The sequence below is a fragment of the Drosophila novamexicana genome, unplaced genomic scaffold (assembly GCF_003285875.2).
Source record: "Drosophila novamexicana strain 15010-1031.04,08,12 unplaced genomic scaffold, DnovRS2.1 tig00000820-arrow-pilon, whole genome shotgun sequence".
NCBI classification, from domain to species: Eukaryota; Metazoa; Arthropoda; class Insecta; order Diptera; family Drosophilidae; genus Drosophila; species Drosophila novamexicana.
This window is the reverse complement of record NW_020824828.1, coordinates 1,803,324-1,816,997: the sequence shown is the minus strand read 5'-3', so window position 1 is coordinate 1,816,997 and position 13,674 is coordinate 1,803,324. Positions and strand designations below refer to the sequence as shown.

At 39.8% G+C, this 13,674-nt stretch overlaps 1 protein-coding gene and 1 long non-coding RNA gene across 2 annotated transcripts in view; one reads left to right on the top strand and one right to left on the bottom strand.

Annotated features, from left to right (window-relative positions):
* LOC115764417 overlaps nt 1–13,674 on the bottom strand; it is a 56,456-nt gene that overhangs the window by 16,573 nt on the left and 26,209 nt on the right. The window contains exon 5 of the mRNA XM_030707415.1: nt 3,875–4,017. Coding sequence (XP_030563275.1) covers nt 3,875–4,017 — 143 coding nt within the window. The remainder of the gene's footprint in view (nt 1–3,874; nt 4,018–13,674) is intronic.
* On the top strand, nt 11,107–12,566 carry LOC115764418. The gene is made up of 3 exons (XR_004018021.1): nt 11,107–12,109; nt 12,163–12,371; nt 12,434–12,566. It is a non-coding gene; the product is annotated as an uncharacterized LOC115764418 (long non-coding RNA).

Below are 13,674 nucleotides of genomic sequence, written 5' to 3'. Positions count from 1 at the left end.
CTTCAAGATTTGCGACTGGAGCGAGTTTTTAGTATATTGTTAACAAGTAAAATGAAAACGTAAATGTTTGAAAATTAGATTTTGCCCGAGTAGCTTTTGTTTAGGCTTGTGCCTTGGTGCCTGGCCAGCAATATATATATATATATATATATATATACGTGCGTGTGTGTGTTAGTGGCTGTGTGTGCACTGAGGTGTTGCCTAGTTTGTGGCTTGTTAGTTAGTTAAAAGTTTTTGCGTGCAATTAAAATGCTGCGCAAAAAGTTTGCCTCAACATTGTTCTTAATTTTTTCTTGGGGTTTTCGTTTTTTTATTTTATTTTTTTTTTATTTGCAGTTTGCTAAAGCTAAATACAAATGAACAGAATTGTCTCCATCTGCGCTGCATTTATATGTGCGTGTGCGTGTGCGCGGGTGTGTGTTTGTGTGTGTGTATGCTCTAACTGTCTGTTAGTCAGAGTCGCAGTCGAAAAGTGTACAAGTCCTCTGGCAATTGCCTGATTGTTTCCTTAGCCGCCGCAGCGCCGAATGGCAAGAAAGTTCGTTATCAGTGACATTTTGGCGAACAAATAGCAAACAGCTCGCAGTTTTCTGCTTTCAATTCTCAATTCTCAGCTCCCAGTTCACAGTTCTCATGTCTCTCTTTGCGAACGTGCCGGCGATGACAACTGCAAATGCATATTCTAAGCAGTTGGCCAGCGTTTAAGCCCAAACAGATTCTAACTAAGCGCAAATCACAGTTGAGTTTATGGTTGAAAACGGCTTACTATAGATTTGAATTGTAGAGAGGAATCAATAATAATAATAATAATAAAATCAACAGCTTTATTTTACTTACAATTAATTTTTTGGTTCTAATCAAGTACTTCATTGCTTTACAATTTTAACAAAGTACAGCTTATATAACTTTTCAAAGAAGCAGCAAATAAATACCCTTGATATAGATATATGTCCTTTGTGCAAAAGCTGAAACTATTTCCGACTGATTGTCCTCGTAGGACTCATGTGGTATAGTAGTTCGATTGGAGGCGGTTTTGCACAAATGATAGGTAAATAGTGTAGAGTTGCAAGTGCTGAGTTTGGTCAAGAAATCTTAAGAAACAGAAATGTATTCCATAGAAGAACTAATTTTTTATGCTATAGTGATCTAAGGTTGTTAAGATTTTGCTGATTTTGAAAGACTGTCTGTCGATGACTCGGAGAAAAAATACTTCATAGAGTCGAAGAAGTCTGCTTCTATGCATTACACATTACATGTCAAAATTATAATACCCCTGTAGAAATAAGGGTATCAAAATAAGTTTAAGCCATTTGAGTTGTAAGAGTTTTAGATGTCATACGTATAAATAGACACGTTATAGGCATTCTTAAACAATTTCATTTCATCTTAATTATTTCTGTCTCTGCAGGCCTTGTATATAATTTTATTAAAGCACGAAATAGTTGAAAATAGTCGTTGTCATTCATAAATAGTTCAACATAAATTCTTGTCGCTTTTTTATTGGTTTCGCACACACACACACACACACACACATATTAAGAGACAGATAGAAAGTGGGAGACGGTTTCAGACGAAACTAATTGCCTCAATAGCCGTAAACAAAAAAACGCTGCATACTTTGCGGCGCTGCGAATGGCAACTGACTGGAAACTGGAAACTCTGCATGCCAAATCAAAATCATCATCATCATGCCCGCAGCCACTGGCAAAAAATCTTAACAAAATAAGCTGAAGAGTTGCGAAGCGCATTAAATCATTTCCGCACTAAAGAGCTCTGCAGCAGCAGCGACAGCAGCAGCAGCAGAGGCAGCGGCAGCGGCAGCGGTGACGGCAACGACGATAGTGTTGGTGGTTGCTTCTTGTGGCAAGTTGTGAGTGCGACTGTTGCAGTTTACCACTATTTATGTGCCGTTGCTGCTGCTGCTTTTTGTTGCAAGTCTACAAAAAGAAACGAATGCTAAAAGTGGAATGAATGATAAGTGTGTCTCTTTTTATTTTTCAGGCAAAAGCATAAAAATGATTTGCCCAAAATGTACATGTGACTGTGTGTATGTGTGCATAAACATATACAAGCTATCACACACACACGCATATACACACATACCCACACGCACATTAGCGCACTCATGTGTGTGCATGTGTAACATATTCAGGCAATTACTGCCATTCAGCACATTTCAATTCAACTTCGAAACTGCCGCTATTCCATATATATGTATGTATATATGTAGTATATATTTATGTGTATATATGGCTCCGCTTCTTCAACTTCATATATTCTACTTTTGCTGTGGCAAAGTAGAAAAAAGCTTTTAAACTTCACTCAAGATTTTTGCTGTTCACGCTCGGTTCGCAAATTTTTTGACTCTTGCCGCTTACTTAGCTCTCAGGCGTGCCTGGCACAATGGTCAGCTTATGCACTTTTTGCCAGCCTAAAATTGTGTATATACCAAAGGTATTTAAGTTTTTGCATATATTATAAAATATAATACTTAATTTTTATATGGCTTTAACCATTTCTTAGAGTTTTTTAAGACCTGGTTAACATTTATGCTCAGGCTACAATTCGCTTTTCCAACCGGCTCGAGCTCGGAATTCTCATTAATTTTATTTTTACTATTGGCCGATCCTTGAGCCTGGGCAGCTGGCTCTTAAAAAAGTGTCAGTCCTTAATTTTATATAATGGGTGACCTCTACTTTTGCATTTGTTGGACCATATTTTGCGGCATTAGGTTTTCAAATCGTACAGTAGCACAGGCATTTGTCAGAAGAGCCCAAGTAATAATAGGAGCTAATAAGTATTGATAAAAGTCTAAGTTCTCAACCTAGGCTCATGAATGTTGCCAACTGGGGAGAGATAGTTTGATATCATGAATCCTATTTACGCTAACTATTCTTATATTTATTCATTTTATTGTAATTTTATTTAATTCAAACACGCGTATTGTAATGTTTTTATTCATATTCTAGATTTAGATTCTCTCAGTTTGTAGACATGGCGTATACTTAATTCCAAATCGTTCATCTTTTAACAGCAAAGTGCTTTATAGCCTCTGTTGTTTTTTCTCACATTAGTTAAATGTTATATTGAAGTTCAATTTAAGATTTGTTTTCTTATTTTTTCGGATTTAGTTTTAATCTCAGTCTTGTTTGTTCGTCAAGTTATTTATCATACAATTGAGCGAATTGGCCCACTGTTGTATGTCATTTTTGGCCAATGTGCGCTGTTGTGTCTTTATCTTCAACTGCCGCTTCATATTCTATGGCAACTGCATCTGCATCTGCTTCTTGTTGGTACTCTACTTTGTTGTGCGTACGTGTATGTGTGTGTGTGTGCCGATGTGGCGTTTTTATAAGTCTGCCAAAAAGTAGTTCATATATTTTGGCGAAAATTCGTTTTGCAGTTGACATAACTTTGTCAGCTCCAATTTATCAACAACAATTAGTAGAGCAAAGACGGGCTGGCTGGCTGTCTGGCAGGCTGACTGACTGACTGACGTATGGCAAGTGCTCGCTTTTTGGGGCGTGGCAAGTATGTGACAAGTATTTTCCACAACCATGCACAAAACTTTGCCCGTGTGGGTGGCAAATAGACGTCTTGACTTGCAACGTGTTGCCCTGCCGAGCTGATGAAGACATTGCAACGTAAGCAGCAGCAGTAGCTGCAACATCAGCGTAGAATAACAACAACAACAACACGGCGTATGCGTAATATTGCCAAAAATAATGTATATGATTTTGTCAAATTTTGTTTGCCAGCAGTTTTGGGGCCAAGTGTCACCAGAGCTCGCACACTGTCAACTGGCTTATTATATTGCCATCTGCGGCGCTTGTTAAGTATATTTGCAAATATATTTATATATATATGTAGTTACCTGTATTCGTGGGATAGGAAGAATGTGCCACGTATGTTGCAGCCGTTGGGATTCTTGCGCTTGCCATTGAATATTTTCTGATAATGATCATAATTATTCAAGTTGACGGCACCATCGAATGTCAACATTATAATTTGCGGTATCTGGAAAATAGGTTAGAAAGAAAAAACGGTTGTGTTCAATTGCGGGAGATACAACTGTGAGTTCCATACATTCTATTTAGTAGATATATAAAACGTGTTTTTCTAGCTGACTGACTGATTGATTGATTTTTTGGCTGACTGACTGACTGACTGATTGGTAATCAACGCACATGCTGGGTAGCTGACATTCTTATTTTAGTTACCTAGACGGAATTTATGGAAAGTGACATCTGCGAGTGTAAAGAATCGAATGATGCATGAATCTTCTTTGTATACCATCCGATCGGCTTCACACTCATATTCAAAGTATTGTTGCTAGAGGCGTGTTTCACACTAATGGTGATACTTCAGATTAAATACATATAAAACATGTTGAAAGCTAGTTTCCGCCATCTTAAGATAATCCACTTTCGAGAGTGAAAAATGCGCGAATAGTTGTTGCTATAGTATATTTTATCCGTTTAGCTTCAGTCATGTTAATAGATTTATGTGTAATTAAATTCTAGACATATTTCGCACTTTTCGGGAAATATAGCCCAGGCTTAGTTGGGATAATGGAAGACTGGGTTTATATGGACAATAATTAAATATTGCTCTGATCGGATCTAAACTTACTTATAAAGCTGTACAGATTTTTGCATAAAACATTCCCATTAAATGTGAGAGAATGGGTTTTAAGATAAGAAGCAATAATTTCTTCAGGCCGGGCATAGCCGAGTTGCATTCGGTAACATTTATTTATATGTTTAAGCCAAATGTTAACCGGCAGAAGTAAAAGCAAAAAGTTGCCAATTATATGTATGATAAGCACATTTGCTCTCTGCTGTAATCTATCACTTTATATATGGGTGTGTATGCGTGTGTGGTTGTGTGTGCGTGTTGCGTGTGGTGTGGGTGTGTGACCCAATTAGAGGAGCGCTGACCTCAAAATCAGCCGGGCATGCATTGGCATTGGAAGCCACAGCAGCGGCAGCGGCAGCAGCAAACACTAATTGAAGGTTTTTGCATTTTGCGTTTGTTTTTCCTGTCTGCGTTGCGCCTGGTTGGGTTTCAGACTGGGCGTCTACTGCTTGTTGGCAACGCGGCGTATGTGCAACGTTTACGACTTGAAACTTGAGCATTTAACATGATTAGTGGGCATTCGGTAAACCAAGCTGCGAGCTGCACGATCTGCATTGATGCAGCCAGCCCAAATTAAATTCAAATCATTCTCATCTATCATCAATAAAGCAACCTCAACAACAACAGCAACAACAAAAAAAGCTACAAAAACAGCAATAAGTTTAACGAGTGCTAAGGCAAAGCAATTCCATTACAAAAATTGCCACCCCGTTGACACATTGAAATAGCATGAGGCGACGTTCGGTTTGTCGTCGCCCGAAAGGAGCTTGCAACACTTTAAGTGCAATTCCATAATCAAAGACCAATGCAAGTGCTCACCCAAAAGAAATGACGCGCCATAAAAACAAGCAGCGGTTCGCAAAACAACGTATCTTGAATACACTTTCCAAGTACTCCAACACATGCCAGCTAGAATATATTCTAACTTCGTTCTATCCCTTATGCATTTTGTGGGAGAATGTTAATATTCCCTACGTGGGTTTAATAATTGCTGAAGTTGATGGAATTTTAAATAGGAATTTGGTCACACTGTTACTTCGATAACTTTATCGATAACACTTATTTATTTGACAGCAGCTAAAACATGATAAAGTTTAAATTTTTTGTGAGGTCGTTCTATACGTTATACACTTTGTAAGAAAATTGCTTAAGTTGATGGGAATTTGGTCACACTGTTGGTTTCGATAACCATTTCGATAAAACTTATTAATTTTAAATCAAATTAGACATGCACAAAGCTTTATTTATGATAAGTAATGAAGCTTCGAGCTATTTGTTGAGCATATAAACAATAAATAAACAATTTAAGCGTTATTTTTCTACCTCTAACTGATTAAAACGAAATCTTTCTCTAAAACGTGAATGTGAAATGCCGATTGCATAATTCGAGTTAGATTCCGATTTAATCCAATTAGCACAGTCGTGTGCTCATAAGCAGGATTCCTCTAGAGCGGAGCTATTCAAATTTATTTTGTCTAACGCACATTTTGAAAATTAATTCACACAGATTACTTTAACAGCTCTAGGTTATTTTTATAGCGTGCCATAAGAGTCTTATACACTGGGTAATAAACAGCCTTGTAGAAGTGCTAGTGCTCACAAGGGGGCACGATTGTCCAGTTTGTGTAAAACAAGGCTTTATATGGACATATCTGGTCTGTGAGCTAGAAGGGGTGTGTCCATATTTCAATTTGTCTGTTATGTTTAGCTGTCTTAAGCAGCACGCAATAGTCGAAGTACCCGAGTAAGGAGTAACATAAAAATCGAATGCGATCAGCATAAGGCAGCATGTGAATGGCACTGGCTGACGAGGTCGCAGCCAAAATGCACTTCGCCTGAGCTGCCCATAACGAGGTGTGGCACGGGCGACGGCACTTAACGCTCATTGTTGGAACACATAAAAAGGATTATTGTACAGATTCAATATTAATGTGGGGGCCGACTAACCAAGCCTTAACCTCAGTCCTGGGGCAATAGTCGGCAATTGACCCTGCCTCCTTGAAACTCTGCCAGCTACCTCTATTTGATTGTGTCTCTCTTTTTGCCTCTTTGTCACTCTTTGTTACTCTGCCCCTGTCACTCGCCTTGCTCCATGCAGCTGAGCTGGCAAAATTATGCAGAGGCGTGAAACACTCGAAAGCATCGAACGGCGGTCAGCTTAAGTGTGGCAAGGATAACAGATGATTATTAGGATAACGATGATCACGTTGGCGCCTGCTGCTTGTAGCATGTACTGTGGTGAAGCTACTCTAGCAATACATATCGGGTAGCAACGGTGACGGCGGTTGGCAGCCAATCTTCACAAAATAATTCGGGAAGTAGTCACCGAGGCCCCTCGTGGTTGAGTTAGCATGGCAGGGCGGGATCCTCTTGTTCCCTAGCTCTTTCGGGTGGGGGGGTTCTTTTTGCCATGTCTCGACCTGCATACACAATTTTATTTTAGGATCCCTACAGAATCTAAATTGGAGACCGATACTCCGCAGAAACAAAATCTCAAACAGGCATAACTTAACGAGCACTTAAAGTGCCAATACAATGGTGATAGCTTTCATTAGGGCATATATATTCCGAAGAGGCGAAGTCTTGGATGTAAGCTGACTCTCGCGTTCGATACCCTCCCAACCATGATCTTCAGCGTTTAAGGTTTTGAAGATCCCAAAAAAAACATTCTTCTACTACATTATATCACCATGTCACCAGGAAAGAAAACTTAGCAATTCATAATCAAAATCCGTAATTAATATTTATTATAAACAAAAGCATTATTCAATGAAACTGAATCCTTCCGTTAGATAATCTGCATCTTATTACAAGTGGCATTAATGATTCAACAATAATTCAGTAACTAAAACTAGTCCGTTAATATTTTTACAATGTCTCAAAGATTCTTCAAAAATAATTCATTTTATAAACTATTCAGTTAATATTTTTTTTTCTTATTGATCAAAAAGAAACTCTCCAAATTTCGCTAAAGTGCATTTTAATAATTATAGAATATAGCTAGGTAAGAAAAAAATGACATTCGTAAATTGAACTAAAGTGTATTCGGCAAAAGCAAAAAAAAAAGTTATTATAATAGAGTCAATACAATTGTAGTTGATGGTTAATTGTATGGTCGAAAAAAATATGGGCAACAGAAGGTTAAGCTCAAAGCGCATGGGCAAATCGGAGCGCAGCGCAACCAGCTGATCGGTGAATACGATGATACATCTTTGTGTACATATATTTGATTCTGTTAAAAATCTTTTCTTTTAGGTTGCTTCTGTTTCAGCTAGTAATTGAGCGGGGTGTAGGTAGAATCAAAGATGATAAGCATTCACCAGACTGACACGGTCATAAACATATTGATCGGAGCTAAAGCGTAATGTGAAACAGAAAGTAAAAAAACTCAGCAGGTGCGCATGTCAGTTTGGCTGTGCTTATCTGTGCCAAAATAAGAAAATATACTCAAAACAAAAGGTTAAAAACTTACATGTATTCCTCGATGAAAGGCCTTCCAGCGGAGAGTTTGCAGCAAATTTTATTTATTTTTTTTTTCATTTGTTTTCTTTTGTCTTCTGTGGGGCTTTAAATTGTTTTGATTATATTATTATGGCACAGGAGGGTTTTTAAATTGTGAGTACTAAGAAGATACTCTCCGAAAATAAGTGGGAAAAAAAAATATAAAAAAAATTCTGAAATGACTTTGGACTCTACAAGAAGGGGGATAGATTTATACTAGTATTCCTTTCTATATATATAAAGCTATGTATATAGATGTCAATTTTTCTTTTTCACTGCACTTGCACGCGGTTTTTTGAGGGCCTAATAAATGCACTTTTCACAAACTTTTGGAAGTCTCTCACAAGATTTAGTTAACAATTTTTTTACTAAAAACATTTAACAGCAATTTTCATGCATCTGCACGCTCCGGCCAACTTAATTGGCGATGTCATCTGGGCTTCTGATCAGCGGCGCGTCAATGGGGCCCAGAAGGCTACTGCCTCTTCCGGATTCCAAACTGTGGAAACGGCGCCTGCCCTTGCTGGCATGAGCAAGGGTATGGCAGCTGATCCGCCGTTGAGGCTGACGTCTATTTAATGGGGGCAGAAATGTCATTGCCGTCCCAAGAAATTACAGTGCCGTCCAATTGGCACACGTGGCGGCTGCCTCAAAATAAGTGGGTTTTTCTGTCAGAGACGGCGGCGGCAAGATTTATTCCTCCAAAAATTACTTTCGGCAGGCAAGCAAGAACTGGTTAAAACTGTGACCAGATCTTGGCACAAAGAAATATATGCCGGTGAGGTGCTGGTGGCCGGGTGGCGGAGCGAAAGGTTATCATCAAATGAACAAAAAAATTTATTTCGCCAATCGGTTACTTTTAGGGTTTTTCTTTTTATTTTTTTTGTTGTTTTTGGTTCAATTTAGTTGGAATTTAAATTAAACGAATTAAACGACTGATGCCCGAACTTGTTGCTTTTAGATTAATATTTTGGTGGGGCTATGTCCGCACCGCCGTAGCCAGACCTTCGATGGTAAAGTAACTTTTGAAAAAAAAAAAAAGGGTTATATCCGGGACCTGCAGGCTTATATAGGGTCTCAGAGCTTTTTTCTTTCCCGGATTAGAGGGAAGATAGCTGCGCTGCCAACGTGCACGCAGGCGGTTTATAGCAGCGGCTGACTCATTCGCAGCTGACCATGACAGACAAAAGCTGATCGCTATAGCGTCGTTACACAAACGCAAGCTGTTAGGATCGCTTACGCGGTTTAATTTAAATAGGAAAACTGCGACCATTACACCACCCGATAATATCCTACCGTTAGACGGGTATATTAGCGGGAATTAGACTCTAATGTCCTTGGCATGAAAAGTACCAATTTCTTTTCCTTGCTGATTTTCAAGGGAATAAAAACAATTTCCGAGTTTCTTTTTGACACGGCATTTAATAAACTGGGGAGCCAGTTTAGCATTAAAATTGTGTGAGAATTTACTAAGCGCAAAATTTCGACAGAACACCTCCTGTCCTTCACGAAAAGAAACAGGCTTGCTGCGTAAATTATATTGAGCCGCATTGCGCTCATAGGCTTTCCTGATGTTTTTCTGAATATCTGTCCTTAGCAATGCCAAATGGTCAGACCGCAACAGGGGGGCCTGCGGTTCTTCCAATAAGGACAACTCCTTCAATAATTTGTAATCGGTACCATGAGTGATCATATCCACCCCGAATAGGGCACGGTATGGAGAACACCCAATCGATTGGTGCAGAGCAGACCTTAAGGAGCATGAAATCCCTGTAATATGTTCATCCCAATGGGTCTGATCCTGTTTTAAATACGAGCGAATGGCGGCGAGTATTGAGCGGTTAACTCGTTCTGCAGCATTGCTCTGCGGTGAATATAGAGCTGTATACAGATGTTTAATGCCAAGTTCGGCTAAGAAGGCATTGAACTCACGAGCTTTGAACTGGGTGCCGTTGTCACTTATTATAGTTTGTGGCACACCAAAACAATGGAAAATTTGTTCAAGAAGAAATTTTTGTATCACAGCTGAGGTGAATTTCTTCAGGGGCTGCAACCAATGATACTTGCTAAAGTGATCTAAGACTATTAACAATCCCACATGACCGCTTTTGCTTCTAGGGTATGGCCCAAGCAGGTCAATATAAAGCCTTTGAAATGGTCTGCAAGTTGGGATGTGAGCACCCATAGGTGGCCGAAGGGTATAATTTGGAGCCTTAGTTTCTTTACATATCTCGCAATTTCGTATGTATTCACGTACATCTTTAACTAATCCTGGCCAGAACAAATGTCTGCGGATTCTCTCAATGGTTTTTTGCATGCCGGCGTGAGACGACGTTATGCTGTCATGGGCTTGTTTGAGCACATCGACTTTAAGTCGATCAGGCACCCATAGTTTCCACGAAGGACTTTCTTGTGACGAGTCTCCCCTCGAATGTTCGGTGCGTACATACAAAAACTTATCAACTATTTTTATGTCCGGAAACTGAGTAAAATTTTGGGAAAATTTGTCTTTAATTTGTACATAGCTGGCGTCCATAAATGTATCGGACTCAAGATCTATTACAGGACCCATGTCTAATTGAGCGATTTCATTCTCAGGCAACCGAGACAAAGCGTCGGGAACAATGTGGTCTTTGCCTTTCCGATGGGAGACGGAAAATTTAAATTGTTGCAGTCTAAAAACCCATCGTGCCAGTCTACCCGATATATTTTGCTGGCGCATAAGCCATAGCAAACTAGAATGGTCGGTAACCACTTCAAATTCCTGGAGTTCCAAATAACATCGGAACTTTTCGATGGCTAATATGACTGCTAGGCATTCACGCTCGGTAACACTATAGTTTCGCTGCGCACGGTTTAATTTTTTTGACATGAAAGCTATCGGTTGTTCTTCATTATCTTCAGACATCTGTACTAAAACGGCGCCAATGCCAAAATCACTAGCGTCACAATGTAAGAAAAATTTCTTCTTAAAGTCAGCATTTTTTAAAACCGGCGAGGATGTTAGCACTGTTTTTAAGTTGTCCATTGCGGTCTGTGCTTCAGGGGTCCACTCAAACTTTTTCTTTGTCGATAATACGTCCGTTATGGGGCAAGTGAGATCGGAAAAGTTGCATATAAACCGACGATACCAACCGCAAACTCCTAGAAATCCTCGAACTTGCTTCAAGTTTTTTGGCGGCGGCCAATTTACAATACAAGCTACTTTTTCCGGATCTGTGCAAATACCTCCGCTACCAATCACGTAACCAAGATAATTGATACTTGTTACACAGAATTGACTTTTCGAAATATTTAAAGTCAAGTTGGCTTTTCTAAACTGCTCAGCGATGCGAACCAATACCGCCAGATGTGAACTGAAATCTTCGGACACAATACACAGATCATCTAAATATCCAAACACGCAATAGCGCAGGTCAGAAGGAATTATCTCGTCCATTAACCGACACATGGTAGAAGGCGCGTTACAAAGGCCAAAGGGCATGACCTTAAACTGATATAGCGGTCTTCCGGGGACCGTAAAAGCAGTGAGAGGCTTTGAATCCTCGGAAAGTTCTATTTGCCAATAGGCGTCTTTCAAATCTAGTTTGGAAATTATATTCGCCTTAGGTAGCCGCGAAAAAATGCCATCGATGCTCGGCAAAGGATAAGCATCTTTTTTTGTGGCGTCATTCAGTCTTCGAGCATCCAGACAAAGGCGAACCTTGTTGGGCTTAAGGACGAGTCGCATAGGCGAGCTCCAGGCGCTTACCGACGGCTCAATAACTCCAAGCTGCAACATGCGATCAATTTCTGCATATAACAACTTTTCTACGGCCGGACTTACAGGATAGAATCTTTGTTTCACTGGACGTGCGTCTCCTATATCTATACGGTGTTGGATCAATGTTGTGCGGCCTAATCTATCAACAGCGTTGGGGAACAACTGCTTTACTACGTGCAGCTGTTGCGTTTGCTGGCTATCTAAAGGGTATGCAATCGACTCTGTTTCCTGCTCTTTTTCCATTGATTTTAGTTCTACAGAATTTATAATGCTTGGTGCGAGCTCAAAGGCTCTCCAAAAATCATGACCCAAAATTAGATTTTGGTTTATAGAAGGAATCACATACAGTTTCAAGGACTTGGTAGCCGATTTATACTGCATTTTAACTTCAAGCACTCCGATGACTTTCTGACTATGGCCATCTGCTGTTCTGACATGCGATTTAATAGGCTTAAATTCCGGCATTACGGTAAAATCTTGTTGCGCAAGCGTAGAACCTATGCAGCTAATATTCGCGCCTGTATCCAATAGACCAAGCTCGGTAAAGGTTAGAAACGACACTTCGGCATAGCTGCGCATATCGGTGGGATTGCAAAAAACGGTCGAAACTAAAAGCTTGCTATGTTGCTTGATTTTTGAATAATAATTTTTCAAGCGCTGCGTACGCTGAGAAACACGGGGTTTTTCTTCATAAAAAATCTTATTTCGGACATGCAAATAATTAGCTAACCGTTCATGATACGGTAAAAATCGTAATTTAATAGTTTTAGCTATTTCTAAATTGTTGGAATGTGACTTTAAAGTCGGTGTAGGGACCAAGCTTTTGCTTCGGTCCACAGTTACAAAGTTCGTATGGGAATTAATTAGATTTTTGGGGGCATCCGACTGCTGCTGGATGCACCCTTCTGTTGGTTTTCCGAAGCTTTACGGATACAGTTTTGGCACTGGGGCTTATAAATGTTGGGTGCCCCGCATCCGTAACAAAATATACGGCGGTCAGCAAGGCAATTTTCCCACAGATGCCCTTGCTCTTCGCAGTTCCAACATTTAAAGTTGGTATGACATCTACGAATTGCTGCGATGTCAAAGTTTGTATCTTCTGAATTTTCTACCTCCGGTTCATTAAAAGACTCTTCTAGTCCATATACTTGGCGACGGCCAATAGTTCTGGATTTATTCATACCATCAGTGCGACAACTGAGCTCATGAACTAAATTCTCGTTCATTTGGACCAATCTACGTAGATGGCCAACTGAACTTATTGGCTGGTATAGCAGTTTATGTCGGGTTTCGGGTAATAAATTATTTTTTAAAATTTCGATTAACTCCTCCTCGTCAATTTTAATTGCAAATTTATCGATCAGTGACGCTACAGCGTCATGGAACGACACAAATGATTCCCCAGGGTTTTGCTTTCTAGCTCTTACCAGTTCTTTGCTCATAAAATCGGACCGATAATCTTTGTACTGATGGCGAAGTGCAGTACAAAATTCAGTCCAGACTATGTGGTCTACCTGCTTGTGGTACCGCCAGTACCAGTCACGGGCTTTGCCTAAAAATAGCACATGTAAGTGCTTACAGAGACCCATAAAGTCGCTGTCCAAAGTTTCATCAGTCAATGTTTTGACTCTATACAGAAATTCTTCTACCCCTAATCCTTCGGTAGACCCATCAAAATGAAGATTCCATTTTTGCATGGTGTCAGCAATTTTCCCATTTCGGAATGACGAACTACTAGGCGACACCTGGATCGGGGTTGGCAACACTCTTGG